Raw genomic sequence first — 15,102 nt, 5'->3', positions numbered from 1 at the left:
AGGTATGCTTGGTGGTGGTGTGTGTGTGTGTGAGGTATGCTTGGTGGTGGTGTGTGTGTGTGAGGTATGCTTGGTGGTGGTGTGTGTGTGTGAGGTATGCTTGGTGGTGGTGGTGTGTGAGGTATGCTTGGTGGTGGTGGTGTGTGTGAGGTATGCTTGGTGGTGGTGTGTGTGTGAGGTATGCTTGGTGGTGGTGGTGTGTGTGAGGTATGCTTGGTGGTGGTGTGTGTGTGAGGTATGCTTGGTGGTGGTGGTGTGTGTGAAGGTATGCCTTGGTGGTGGTGCAGGTGTGTGAGGTATGCTTGGTGTGGTGCAGTGTGTGGAGGTATGCTTGGTGGTGATTGTGGTGGGTGAGGTATGCTTGGTAGGTGGTGTGTGTGTGAGGTAATGCTTGTGGTGGTGGGCAGTGTGGTGGAGGTATGCTTGGTGGTGGGTGTGTGTGGTGAGTATGCTTGGTGGTGGTGTGTGTGGTGAAGGGTATGCTTGGGTGGTGGTGTTGTGTGTGAGGTATGCTTGGTGGTGTGCGTGTGTGTGAGGTATGCTGTGTGGTGGTTGCGTGTGTGAGGGATGCTTGGTGGTGAGTGCTGGGTGTGAGGTAATGCTTGGTGTGGGGGGGGGGTGATGTGTGTGAGGTATGCTTGGTGGTGGGTGGTTGTGTGTGAGGTATGCTTGGTGGTGGTGCGTGTGTGTGAGGTCATTGCCTTGGTTGGTGCGTGTGTGAGGTATGCTTGGTGGTGGTCGGTGTGTGGTGAGGTATAGCTTGGTGGTGGTGCGTGTGTGTGAGGTATGCTTGGTGGTGGTGGTGTGTGTGAGGTATGCTTGGTGGTGGTGCGTGTGTGTGAGGTAGTGCTTGGGTGGAGGTGCGTGTGTGTGAGGTATGCTTGGTGGTGGATGTGTGGTGTGAGGTATGGCCTTGGTGGTGGGGCGTGTGTGTGAGGTATGCTTGGTGGTGGTGATGTGTGTGTGAGGTATGCTTGGTGGTTGAGTGGCGTGTGTGTGAGGTATGCTGTGGTGGTGTGTGTGTGTGAGGTATGCTTGGTGGTGTGTGTGTGTGAGGTATGCTTGGTGGTGGTGTGTGTGTGAGGTATGCTTGGTGGTGGTGCGTGTGAGGTATGCTTGGTGGTGGTGGTGTGTGTGAGGTATGCTTGGTGGTGGTGTGTGTGTGAGGTATGCTTGGTGGTGGTGTGTGTGAGGTATGCTTGGTGGTGGTGTGTGTGAGGTATGCTTGGTGGTGGTGTGTGTGAGGTATGCTTGGTGGTGGTGTGTGTGAGGTATGCTTGGTGGTGGTGCATGTGTGTGAGGTATGCTTGGTGGTGGTGTGTGTGTGTGAGGTATGCTTGGTGGTGGTGTGTGTGTGAGGTATGCTTGGTGGTGGTGGTGCGTGTGTGAGGTATGCTTGGTGGTGGTGGTGTGTGTGTGAGGTATGCTTGGTGGTGGTGGTGTGTGTGTGAGGTATGCTTGGTGGTGATGTGTGTGTGAGGTATGCTTGGTGGTGGTGGTGTGTGTGAGGTATGCTTGGTGGTGGTGCGTGTGTGTGAGGTATGCTTGGTGGTGGTGTGTGTGTGAGGTATGCTTGGTGGTGGTGCGTGTGTGTGAGGTATGCTTGGTGTTGGTGCTGTGTGTGAGTATGCTTGGTGGTGGTGTGTGTGTGAGGTATGCCTTGGTGTGGTGTGTGCGTGTGTGAGGTATGCTTGGTGGTGGTGGTGTGTGTGAGGTATGCTTGGTGGTGGTGTGTGTGTGAGGTATGCTTGGTGGTGGTGGTGTGTGTGTGAGGTATGCTTGGTGGTGGTGTGTGTGTGAGGTATGCTTGGTGGTGGTGTGTGTGTGAGGTATGCTTGGTGGTGGTGTGTGTGTGAGGTATGCTTGGTGGTGTGTGTGTGTGAGGTATGCTGGTGGGTGTGTGTGTGAGGTATGCTTGGGGTGGTGTGTGGTGAGGTTGCTTGGTGGTGTGTGTGTGTGAGTATGCTTGGTGGTGATGTGTGTGTGAGGTATGCTTGGTGGTGGTGTGTGTGTGAGGTATGCTTGGTGGTGGTGTGTGTGTGTGAGGTATGCTTGGTGGTGGTGATGTGTGTGTGTGAGGTATGCTTGGTGGTGGTGTGTGTGTGTGAGGTATGCTTGGTGGTGGTGGTGCGTGTGTGAGGTATGCTTGGTGGTGGTGGTGTGTGTGTGAGGTATGCTTGGTGGTGGTGTGTGTGTGTGAGGTATGCTTGGTGGTGGTGTGTGTGTGTGTGAGGTATGCTTGGTGGTGATGTGTGTGTGAGGTATGCTTGGTGGTGGTGTGTGTGTGAGGTATGCTTGGTGGTGGTGGTGCGTGTGAGGTATGCTTGGTGGTGATGTGTGTGAGGTATGCTTGGTGGTGGTGTGTGTGAGGTATGCTTGGTGGTGGTGGTGCGTGTGTGAGGTATGCTTGGTGGTGGTGGTGTGTGTGTGAGGTATGCTTGGTGGTGGTGGTGGTGTGTGTGAGGTATGCTTGGTGGTGGTGTGTGTGTGAGGTATGCTTGGTGGTGGTGGTGTGTGTGAGGTATGCTTGGTGGTGGTGGTGTGTGTGTGTGAGGTATGCTTGGTGGTGGTGTGTGTGTGTGAGGTATGCTTGGTGGTGGTGTGTGTGTGAGGTATGCTTGGTGGTGGTGTGTGTGTGTGAGGTATGCTTGGTGGTGGTGGTGTGTGTGAGGTATGCTTGGTGGTGGTGTGTGTGTGAGGTATGCTTGGTGGTGGTGTGTGTGTGTGAGGTATGCTTGGTGGTGGTGGTGTGTGTGAGGTATGCTTGGTGGTGGTGTGTGTGTGTGAGGTATGCTTGGTGGTGGTGTGTGTGTGTGAGGTATGCTTGGTGGTGGTGGTGCATGTGTGAGGTATGCTTGGTGGTGGTGTGTGTGTGAGGTATGCTTGGTGGTGATGTGTGTGTGAGGTATGCTTGGTGGTGGTGTGTGTGTGAGGTATGCTTGGTGGTGGTGGTGTGTGTGTGTGAGGTATGCTTGGTGGTGGTGTGTGTGTGAGGTATGCTTGGTGGTGGTGTGTGTGTGTGAGGTATGCTTGGTGGTGGTGGTGTGTGTGAGGTATGCTTGGTGGTGGTGTGTGTGTGAGGTATGCTTGGTGGTGGTGTGTGTGTGTGAGGTATGCTTGGTGGTGGTGTGTGTGTGAGGTATGCTTGGTGGTGGTGTGTGTGTGAGGTATGCTTGGTGGTGGTGGTGTGTGTGTGAGGTATGCTTGGTGGTGCGTGTGTGTGAGGTATGCTTGGTGGTGGTGGTGTGTGTGAGGTATGCTTGGTGGTGGTGGTGTGTGAGGTATGCTTGGTGGTGGTGGTGTGTGTGAGGTATGCTTGGTGGTGTGTGTGTGTGAGGTATGCTTGGTGGTGGTGCGTGTGTGTGAGGTATGCTTGGTGGTGGTGGTGTGTGTGTGAGGTATGCTTGGTGGTGGTGTGTGTGTGTGAGGTATGCTTGGTGGTGGTGTGTGTGTGTGAGGTATGCTTGGTGGTGGTGTGTGTGTGAGGTATGCTTGGTGGTGGTGTGTGTGAGGTATGCTTGGTGGTGGTGTGTGTGTGAGGTATGCTTGGTGGTGGTGGTGTGTGTGTGAGGTATGCTTGGTGGTGGCGTGTGTGTGAGGTATGCTTGGTGGTGGTGGTGTGTGTGAGGTATGCTTGGTGGTGGTGTGTGTGAGGTATGCTTGGTGGTGGTGATGTGTGTGTGAGGTATGCTTGGTGGTGGTGGTGTGTGTGTGAGGTATGCTTGGTGGTGGCGTGTGTGTGAGGTATGCTTGGTGGTGGTGGTGTGTGTGAGGTATGCTTGGTGGTGGTGCGTGTGTGAGGTATGCTTGGTGGTGGTGCATGTGTGAGGTATGCTTGGTGGTGGTGTGTGTGTGAGGTATGCTTGGTGGTGGTGATGTGTGTGAGGTATGCTTGGTGGTGGTGATGTGTGTGTGAGGTATGCTTGGTGGTGGTGGTGCATGTGTGAGGTATGCTTGGTGGTGGTGTGTGTGTGAGGTATGCTTGGTGGTGGTGTGTGTGTGAGGTATGCTTGGTGGTGGTGCGTGTGAGGTATGCTTGGTGGTGGTGTGTGTGTGAGGTATGCTTGGTGGTGGTGTGTGTGTGAGGTATGCTTGGTGGTGGTGGTGTGTGTGTGAGGTATGCTTGGTGGTGATGTGTGTGTGAGGTATGCTTGGTGGTGGTGTGTGTGTGAGGTATGCTTGGTGGTGGTGGTGTGTGTGAGGTATGCTTGGTGGTGATGTGTGTGTGAGGTATGCTTGGTGGTGGTGGTGCATGTGTGAGGTATGCTTGGTGGTGGTGTGTGTGTGAGGTATGCTTGGTGGTGGTGTGTGTGTGAGGTATGCTTGGTGGTGGTGTGTGTGTGAGGTATGCTTGGTGGTGGTGATGTGTGTGAGGTATGCTTGGTGGTGGTGTGTGTGTGAGGTATGCTTGGTGGTGGTGGTGTGTGTGTGAGGTATGCTTGGTGGTGGTGTGTGTGTGTGAGGTATGCTTGGTGGTGGTGGTGCATGTGTGAGGTATGCTTGGTGGTGGTGTGTGTGTGAGGTATGCTTGGTGGTGGTGTGTGTGTGAGGTATGCTTGGTGGTGGTGGTGTGTGAGGTATGCTTGGTGGTGGTGGTGTGTGTGTGTGAGGTATGCTTGGTGGTGGTGTGTGTGTGTGAGGTATGCTTGGTGGTGGTGCATGTGTGAGGTATGCTTGGTGGTGATGTGTGTGTGAGGTATGCTTGGTGGTGGTGTGTGTGTGTGAGGTATGCTTGGTGGTGGTGGTGTGTGTGAGGTATGCTTGGTGGTGGTGGTGTGTGAGGTATGCTTGGTGGTGGTGGTGTGTGTGTGAGGTATGCTTGGTGGTGGTGTGTGTGTGAGGTATGCTTGGTGGTGGTGGTGTGTGTGAGGTATGCTTGGTGGTGGTGTGTGTGTGAGGTATGCTTGGTGGTGGTGTGTGTGTGTGAGGTATGCTTGGTGGTGGTGGTGTGTGTGTGTGTGAGGTATGCTTGGTGGTGGTGTGTGTGTGAGGTATGCTTGGTGGTGGTGTGTGTGTGTGAGGTATGCTTGGTGGTGGTGCGTGTGTGAGGTATGCTTGGTGGTGGTGGTGGTGTGTGTGAGGTATGCTTGGTGGTGGTGTGTGTGTGAGGTATGCTTGGTGGTGGTGGTGTGTGTGACGTATGCTTGGTGGTGGTGTGTGTGTGAGGTATGCTTGGTGGTGGTGGTGTGTGTGAGGTATGCTTGGTGGTGGTGGTGTGTGTGAGGTATGCTTGGTGGTGGTGGTGTGTGTGAGGTATGCTTGGTGGTGGTGTGTGTGTGAGGTATGCTTGGTGGTGGTGTGTGTGTGAGGTATGCTTGGTGGTGGTGTGTGTGAGGTATGCTTGGTGGTGGTGCATGTGTGAGGTATGCTTGGTGGTGGTGTGTGTGAGGTATGCTTGGTGGTGGTGGTGCATGTGTGAGGTATGCTTGGTGGTGGTGCGTGTGTGAGGTATGCTTGGTGGTGGTGTGTGTGTGAGGTATGCTTGGTGGTGGTGTGTGTGTGAGGTATGCTTGGTGGTGGTGCATGTGAGGTATGCTTGGTGGTGGTGTGTGTGAGGTATGCTTGGTGGTGATGTGTGTGTGTGAGGTATGCTTGGTGGTGGTGGTGTGTGAGGTATGCTTGGTGGTGGTGCGTGTGTGTGTGTGAGGTATGCTTGGTGGTGATGTGTGTGTGAGGTATGCTTGGTGGTGGTGTGTGTGTGAGGTATGCTTGGTGGTGGTGCGTGTGTGTGAGGTATGCTTGGTGGTGATGTGTGTGTGTGAGGTATGCTTGGTGGTGGTGTGTGTGTGAGGTATGCTTGGTGGTGGTGCGTGTGTGTGAGGTATGCTTGGTGGTGGTGTGTGTGTGTGAGGTATGCTTGGTGGTGATGTGTGTGTGTGAGGTATGCTTGGTGGTGGTGGTGTGTGAGGTATGCTTGGTGGTGGTGGTGTGTGTGAGGTATGCTTGGTGGTGGTGCGTGTGTGTGAGGTATGCTTGGTGGTGGTGCGTGTGTGAGGTATGCTTGGTGGTGGTGTGTGTGAGGTATGCTTGGTGGTGGTGCGTGTGTGAGGTATGCTTGGTGGTGGTGTGTGTGAGGTATGCTTGGTGGTGGTGCGTGTGTGTGAGGTATGCTTGGTGGTGGTGCGTGTGTGAGGTATGCTTGGTGGTGGTGCGTGTGTGAGGTATGCTTGGTGGTGGTGTGTGTGTGAGGTATGCTTGGTGGTGGTGCGTGTGTGTGAGGTATGCTTGGTGGTGGTGCGTGTGTGTGAGGTATGCTTGGTGGTGGTGCGTGTGTGAGGTATGCTTGGTGGTGGTGTGTGTGTGAGGTATGCTTGGTGGTGATGTGTGTGTGAGGTATGCTTGGTGGTGATGTGTGTGTGAGGTATGCTTGGTGGTGATGTGTGTGTGAGGTATGCTTGGTGGTGATGTGTGTGTGAGGTATGCTTGGTGGTGGTGCGTGTGTGAGGTATGCTTGGTGGTGATGTGTGTGTGAGGTATGCTTGGTGGTGGTGTGTGTGTGAGGTATGCTTGGTGGTGGTGTGTGTGTGAGGTATGCTTGGTGGTGGTGCGTGTGTGAGGTATGCTTGGTGGTGGTGGTGTGTGTGTGTGAGGTATGCTTGGTGGTGATGTGTGTGTGTGAGGTATGCTTGGTGGTGGTGTGTGTGTGTGAGGTATGCTTGGTGGTGGTGGTGCGTGTGTGAGGTATGCTTGGTGGTGGTGCGTGTGTGAGGTATGCTTTGTAGTGGTGTGTGTGTGAGGTATGCTTGGTGGTGATGTGTGTGTGAGGTATGCTTGGTGGTGGTGCGTGTGTGAGGTATGCTTGGTGGTGGTGCGTGTGTGAGGTATGCTTGGTGGTGGTGGTGTGTGTGAGGTATGCTTGGTGATGGTGGTGTGTGTGAGGTATGCTTGGTGGTGGTGGTGTGTGTGTGAGGTATGCTTGGTGGTGATGCGTGTGTGAGGTATGCTTTGTAGTGGTGTGTGTGTGAGGCCAGAAGTTGAGTGCACTTGTTGGTGGGTCTGTATCAAGATGTGTACAGTACTCGTATTGGTGCACCTGTAACTGAAAGGTGAGTACCCTTAGTGTTGAGACTCTCACAGTGTGTACTTAGCTTTTGTGCAGCAAACTTTCTGCTTGTTAATAATGTGCAGTAATAATGCAGTAATAATAATCTGCTTGTTAATAATGTTAATAATGTGCAACAAACTGTCCCACTAGTAATAAGTTTGAAAATATGGATTGGAAATGTCAACATTTTTCTATACTGTATAGTGAAGAGTGAAGATAGGATGACTGTTATATTGTATATACTGCAGGTGTCGGTGGGGAAGGTCGACTGAGAATGAGTGAACGTCGCGGTCAGGGAGTGATGGAGTCTGAACCGGAGAGCCGGTTGCGAACAGATGGCCGCAGCGGGTTATCCCAATTTATGCCAGAGAGTGCCTTAAAGGTTACTAGCACTCCTTCAGAAGGCAGAGTCCGCCAGGAAAGCCCAAGTGCGATTTTAACAAGTCCTACAGAAGGCCGGCTAAGATTGGGAGTGACTTCAAGTGTGGCAGTTCCTGCAGCTGAAAGTAGAATAAGATCCAATGAAAATATGAGAATGGGAGGAGGTAACAACAGTAAGTGTAGTCCATCTCTCCACGATCACATCACTGGATCCCCAGCACGTACCGCGGACAGAGATCTCAAGCAAGACTCTCCCATTGAGAGCGTATCAACATCCCTCTCAAACATAAACATCTCAAGACCCAAGACACTCTCTGACAACCCATTTCAGGATGAGACTGTGGATGCAAATAATCCTTTCTCTGATGACTTTGAGACTGAGCAGCTAGAGAACGACCCTTTTGCAGGTGACTATGATGAATCCAAGAACCCATTTGCTGAAGATTCTCCTGAGAGTAAGTGTTCTGATGAGAAAAATCCATTTGCCAAAGATGATTATGACTCTCAGTTGAATCCCTTTGGTGAATCCTAGTTGTTATGTAGGGCATAGTGTGAATCATTCTTATCCAGCATTGGTGGGTATATCATAATAATTCAGAGACAATTTTTATTGTTATTTTTATTATAATTATTATTGTTTAATTATTATTCTGAGAATATGACAGTGTGGCTGAAATAAATAACCCAACCCACACATACCAAATGAAATGAGAGTAACTTGTATCATGACTTGTTAAGGGGGCAGGATTGGACCAAAACATCATCACGTTCATTTAATTCCTTATGTGTGGGTCAAGATATTTGGAATTATTATAATGATAGAACACAGCACCCTCAGTACTATAGTATTGTCTTCCTATCCATATTTCAACTATTGTGCACTGTATTAATTGAATTTGCATGCAGTGGAACGACTGGCATTTAGGGAAGATTTGACTTGAAATGTACTATGTATGTATAGATCTGCACGGCTGTTTGTCTGAATACTGGACATTTATTGATATGCCGCCTTTTGCAGCTTTAGAATGATTTAGATGTTGATTAGTATATTCTTTTCCTAACTCTGAGTTGGAAAATGTGTGTAGATTTAAGTTCCTGTACTACACATTATTTTCATAAGTAAATTAAGTTCTTTTTAATATTGCATGTCATAAACCCTTTACAGTAAACATTGGCTGAAAGACCGTCACTGTATTAAATACAGCTGCTGTATTCACTCGATGCGTACCCAATATTTTGTGCAGTTTACCCATTGAAAAATATGCATACAGTATACAGTATCACTTGTGTAAATACTACTTTCATGTGACCATGAAAGACTCGTTTTGTCATGTAACCATTATAAATGAAGGAAGTATTGGTTCATATCCCTCAGTGCAGTGGTCAATGCCGTCGGCTTGCAACTGATTGGACCCAAGTTCAGTTCCCAACCGATTGGGAACTAAACTCTGCACTTTTCCTTACACTTTATGCCTCTGTTCACCAAGCAGTAATTATTTTGATCCCCGGGAGATGGTTAACGATTGATGGTTGCATCCTGTGACAGGTCAATTGTTGGCCTGTAAGGATGAGCCTAACAGGCTTTTTGCCCTCAATAATATTGTTAGGAAACAATACTGTATATGCATTACAGTGCTTCCTCTAAAATTCAGATACCTCTATAATGGATTCTGCTAAACAGTGGACGAAATATGGCTACCAGATTTGCTCTGAAATTTGAATTTCTCAAAATACAGTACTGTATATAGATTTTGGAGGAGGATGCAATGAAATTTAGATAATTTGTAATTATTGATTGTTGACATGATCATTGATCACGTCAAGAGAGACTCGAGGCCACAAGGGGCTCAGCTTTGACAACAATGAAATGCCTCTTTCTGGGTTTTGGTGGTGCATGTTTCCCGATTCCCTCCTGCACCTCCCTTCCAGGTCATCAGTTAGGGTTTTTACATGTGCATATCTCCAAAACTCATGGCCACGGCCAGTGGACAGCACGAGCCCTGTCCCCCTCTCAACAAATGAGTGCACACTTGTTTTGAGAAATTCAATCATTTGTTTGCATTTTTGGAGAGTTCATTTGGCAGGTTGTGGGGATTCAGTCTCTTTGAACCCAGCAGTGGTCTGTACTGGTTCATTGATTTTCTGGTAGTCTTCCCGGTGAGGTGGCAGTGTGTCACCTGCTCCCTACACCTCTGTGAGGGGGGGCGCGGTAGACCAAACACCACCACCGCTGCTTCAATAAAGTAGTTAGGAGCATCTCGGCGAGATAGCTTCAGGAAGCCATCAGGGCTCACCCAGAAAAAAAAAAAAAAAAGAGGCATTTCTTTAGTCGATACAGTACAGTACTGGTTTTTTATGGTCTCTGATTTCTAAGATACGTATTTTATTATTGTGTCTTCTATGCCACACAATCAATACAAAAACAACTTTGCTACTGTACCAATAAAGAGTCAATTGATTTAGTGTGCAGAATTTAAATCTAATTCATTGGGGTAAACTGAAACAAAGTAAAAAAATATATAAACAGTTTATTTAGCTTATCATAGATATTGTAGTGTATGTAATGATACAGAAAAGAGCATAAACATTTACAGTGGGGTCTTTATGTAACAAAATTTAAATATAAATATTTATCCTGTATAAAATGCTTTAAATACATCAACTATAACAGAAAATTAAAAATTTACATCTTGGAAACAATATACACATAAAATGAAACAAACAAAATAACTCAAGTATGTGGTTATGGAAATGTTCATCTCCGATGGTACCACAAGAGTGAATACCATTGTTACATTATGTGGTGTTGCTCTTGTGTAAATCAGGAACATTATGAAGAGTGCAACAGCTGAATATCACTAATGAGTAGAAAAGAGGATATAATGTGCATCATATTTACATTACAGGCTGCATGTTAAGACGTATTTTAGTGATGCTCCCTGTGACATCAACGAACATAAGGCAAATTATTTTGCCGAAAAGAAACATTGTACAGTTTAATAGTAAAAATAATGAAGTTACATTATTTAATACTGATGTACTGTAGATATTTAAAATAAATAATGCATTGCCAAAGTATTATTTCAATTTTTTTCATTGCAGAAATCATCTGCTATTACTGATTTTGCAAAATAGAACCAAAGTCTGGGTACCTACATTAAAGTTTTTGTATTCAATCTACATCGATAACATTCATTCAGTGTTACTTGAGCATGTTTTACCAAGAGAAAATGGTCTACCAGATGTAGCTATTGTTGGTGGCATATGAAAATGTGATCTTTTTTTATGATTTTAAATATAATTAAAGAACATTTCATTCGTCCATCGTGACGTATAAATGTAATACTGTACATATACTGGACAGTTCTGCACGTTCACAGTTATTCACAAGCTTGGCGATGACAACATTTATACACAAAACGAAACTTAATTGTTTGACTTGTTTACTATAATGAATGCTATAATGATCCATGGTAAATACATAAAGAGCATGAGTATGACTTTAAATAATGCACATCAAATTCCTTGGTACTTACTGTACATTTGTTGGATGTATTTATGATACTGTACTATAGACTGGAAACACGACCCGCCCAGAAATCCAGCATTGAATATAGTGAGATGGCTCGTTCTGGTGGGCCTACCATAAAGAGGCGTTTCATTACATTCAAAAGTAATTTTAATTCATATTTATACCTTCAGTGGGAACAAAAGGTTGCAGAGGTTGCTGCTACAGAGAGCTAATACAGAAGAATCATGGTCTAAAATGCAATAGACAGATTCATGGAAACAGTAGATGCTACTGTATCTCAACATCTGCATGTAGAGTGTAAACTTCTTTAATATATTTACAGTTATTTTAACTTTATAATTTTGAAAACAAAAATTTATGAATTTTGTTCACTAAATTCCGGATACCTAAGGCAAAAGACTTCATGATCTTTATGAACTAGTTACACTAGATACATGAGATGCAAATCATTGCATTATTTAGCATTCAAGTGCAAGTAAACTCTTCATGACTTCATCTGCAGAGTTGTTAATAAATACAACAGAAAATAATTATACATCTTATAGTTTCTCTTCATTAAATCTTTAAAACTGTGAATGGGTATATCTGTAATCTCTGTACATCACATGCAATATCTAAAATTACATTCATTCAAGTACTGTACACGGAAAATTCAACAATAAAATTTACAGCAAATTCCACAATAAATATATTCAACAAATTCACATAATAATTATTCGCATTTTACTTTGTATTAATTCAAGAGAAAGACACTATGGTTATCACATCTACTTAAAAACCAATTTGAACACTGATATGACTAATATCTACTGTTTTCCTTATTATTGGACAAGAATTTGATAAAATGCTAAGCCCAGACGGCTGAAGCCAGAGATGGAGGTGGTTCCTGAACCACCGGCACTTCCTTTATATCTTATAAAGGAAGTGCCGTAAGTAAATCCCCCTTATATCATAAAAAAATTGTAATTATAATATGACAAAAGGTTTAACAATAAAAAATTGAAATAAACACTATTGTGTTAGTGCAATTGGTATTTGTCAAATGATAACATACTGTAAATCTAAGGAGATGTAATAAAGTATAAAATATTTATCTAAATAGTATATTTAGATAAATACTAAAATTTATCTATAAATAAATTTAGATAATGTACTAAAAAGTATAAAATAAAATATAACTAAGATATTTATCCAATTTACAACTTCAGCCCGGCACCAGAGTGAGTGTGTGTAGATTACAGATATAAGTAACTTCTGCCAGGTTAGGTCAACATGTAAACATTAGCTCTGATTAGCTGATGACTATTTTACTCTTCATTTACCATCATAGAATAAACATAATGCACTCACCATGACTACCTAAATTTAACTACCAGTCTAGTTTCAATGTGTAGAAAATAGGTAAGTGGTGTAAAAGCAACTCCGTCTGCTGAGAATATGTACAGGTAAAGTTGTACATTTCTGGCATGAACCTGCACTACTGCTCATGTCATTACAATCCTCATGATGTTGCCAAGAGAAAGGCTTATGCAGCAGCGTAAGTTACACTTATAAATGCGGTCGTGATTCTGTGGTAAATTGTCTAGACATTATTGTACGGTCAATTTTGAGGAGCACGAGTACAGTATGTGTATCCAAGACCAGCAACTAAGAACATGCGTACATTTCCAATCAAAATTAAACCAACGGGGAAATTACTCGTGTGATGACTCGCTCTACTCCTTTGCACCATCTTTCATCCTTTGTAGGTAGGAAGCCCAGGCGAGATGTTAGCTGATGTTCCTGATGGAATTGGTTGGGTTTGAGGATGTGCACCTTCCATTTCTAGTAAGTTATTGTCTAAAAGCTGCTGTAGAATGTATGCAAACAACAGTACCTTTGTATTACAATTATTGTTGGTAAGTTGTTTATAGTGTTGGCATTTCAAGATATTCTAATGTATTTTACAAATACAATAATAAATAATAATATACCATACTTATCAGGAGGCCTGGTCAGAGACCTGGCCAAAGGGACGTTGATCCCTGGAGCCAACACAAGGTAACCGCAAAGTATGAATTAATGACGAGCACAATACTTGCCGTTTGTATTTACCAGTAGTGTACATTTATCAAAGCCTGCGCTTATTATAAACATAACCCAAAGAGCAACAAAATCCAACATTATAATTTACCCTTGTCTATAAACAATGAAATATATCATTTAAATCAAAATTTTGTAAATCAGAAACCCTAGAGATTTAGTCCAGAACAGTCACCAGGTAGCCATGCTTATAAATGAGGTCCACAATCCCTGCCAGCTCTCGAGGGTAAAATCTTAGTAAAAGGGGTTAAGTTCTGTATTAAAAGGCCAGTAATGCAGGGGGTGGGAATGGAGAACAACTAGAATATTATGCAACACAATACAATAATGAACAGGATAATTGTCACACACATTACTTACTTTACATATCCAATTTATTGTGTTGTACGTGCTATTTTTTTGCATAGATGTATTTGTTAAACTGGGCCCTCGTGTTGTCTCAATAACTCAAACATAAAACAATACACATTCCAGAAAAACAATTCTGGTATTAATTATTGAATAAATAAATATAAATATTAATACTTGGATCGTGTCCAAGTTGTTAATACCGATACCAATAAATACAACATAAAATTCATCAATACTCCATGAAATTTATCAATACTACATGATGTTCCTCAATGCAGCATATAAATAATTCAGCACAAAATTCCAACAATACTGTGTTGAGGCTCTTCATCAATGCTGTTAACAGCTCAGACTTTCCTTCACTCAATACATACTTCAGCTCTGATTTAATACAAGTACAACAAGATGCATATAAAAGCTTTGCTGTTTTGCAAAATCTTTGTCACGAAATACATAGAAAAAATGCAATTAATTTTTCCCACTTTCTACTTGGTATTACTTTCACTTATTTTTAAGTCCATCTTTATGCTACCATCCATTTCACTTTCTTTGTAAATATTACAAAGTAACAGCAGTAACTTATTTCATGCCATTAGAAACATGCAATTTCAGGCACCTACCATCACCCTACACATGCTACACCACGCGAGGCAAGGCCCCACATGGTGTAGCTTGCTCCCTGGGTGAAGAAACTTTAGATGCTAGTAGTAGCCACAATGTTCAGGTAGGTTTGGCAAATCCTACTGTGCTACGAGTTATGGAAAATACACGAATCCATATAACGCTTACTTTGTATCATTATAAGAAAATATAAATGTTTCGTTTGCTTTGGTAGTAGAAAATGCTAAAATTATTAACTTTTCACTCGTCTCTCACTGCGACTGTAGGATGGAGTAAAACATGGAGCTTCTGTCTGCCAACAATTCTGTAGGTCGTCCACATTCCACTATTTCTCCATCACTCATCACCAGAATTCTGCAATAATGATAATTATTCAATAAACTTAATGCATACCAAGTAGTGGAATTTTGTATTTGAAAGATTAACATGTTGAAAATATAATCATTATATGTTACAGTACTGTAATATTAATCAGGGCTCAATTTTCAATTTTTTTAGGAGAAGGGTCATTCCCTTTTGCCTAAAACTCAAACCCACCCAAACTGTGGCATTATTTATTAAGATCAAGTTTTGACACCCCTCCCCCTCAACCTCCCCATTGCAAAGTGAGGTAAACAAGTTACAATAGTCGCTAAAAGTGTTCAGTTATTGCCTCTATTTGGGGTCTACTTGAACTGTGTAGCGGAGAGACATCAGAGGGGGGGGGGGGGGAAGAGTTGTCATTAATTCCCTAAACTGATTATAGTGTATCTTATGTCTACCTTGTGGAACCAAATATTGTGTAATATAATAGATGTAGAATCCCTTGATTACTTCAAGTGTAGGTTAGATATATATATGAATGCAATTGGTTGGTATTAAATAGAAGCTGCCTCGTACAAGCCAATAGGCAATTCTGCAGTTACCTTCATTCTTATATTCTTACCTTGTGTTAGTTACGAGGATCAACGTCCCCACGGCCCAGTGGGCCGTGGGGACATCCACCAAGCCTCGTGGGCACAATATTCATATAATTTGAGCTCTGGATCAAAGTATGCTAGAATCCAGAAATAAAAACTTGAAAAAAAAAATGGTTAATATTTAAACACAC

The 15,102-nt window shown here is 44.3% G+C and overlaps 2 protein-coding genes across 6 annotated transcripts in view; one reads left to right on the top strand and one right to left on the bottom strand.

The window, feature by feature from the left end:
* LOC138372023 (vacuolar protein sorting-associated protein 11 homolog) overlaps positions 1-8,565 on the top strand; it is a 71,074-nt gene extending 62,509 nt beyond the window's left edge. For 3 of the 4 annotated variants that reach the window (XR_011230628.1, XM_069337092.1, XM_069337091.1), the window contains one exon: positions 7,294-8,565. Coding sequence is in view for 2 of the 4 variants with exons in the window: in XM_069337092.1 (XP_069193193.1) it covers positions 7,294-7,958 (665 nt within the window). In the remaining 2 variants the exon portion in view is untranslated. The remainder of the gene's footprint in view (positions 1-7,293) is intronic. The other variant, XR_011230629.1, reaches the window with a different exon arrangement.
* Positions 8,566-9,937: 1,372 nt separating this feature from the next.
* The window catches only part of LOC138372022 (ATP-binding cassette sub-family C member 10-like), a 55,855-nt gene continuing 50,690 nt past the window's right edge, over positions 9,938-15,102 (bottom strand). For both annotated transcript variants that reach the window (XM_069337090.1, XM_069337089.1), the window contains one exon: positions 9,938-14,366. In XM_069337090.1, coding sequence (XP_069193191.1) covers positions 14,264-14,366 — 103 coding nt within the window. In that variant the 3' untranslated portion in view covers positions 9,938-14,263. The remainder of the gene's footprint in view (positions 14,367-15,102) is intronic.

The sequence above is a fragment of the Procambarus clarkii genome, chromosome 37 (assembly GCF_040958095.1).
Source record: "Procambarus clarkii isolate CNS0578487 chromosome 37, FALCON_Pclarkii_2.0, whole genome shotgun sequence".
Lineage (NCBI taxonomy): Eukaryota > Metazoa > Arthropoda > Malacostraca > Decapoda > Cambaridae > Procambarus > Procambarus clarkii.
Note: the sequence above shows the minus strand (reverse complement) of the source record. Positions and strands in the feature narration are given on the sequence as shown.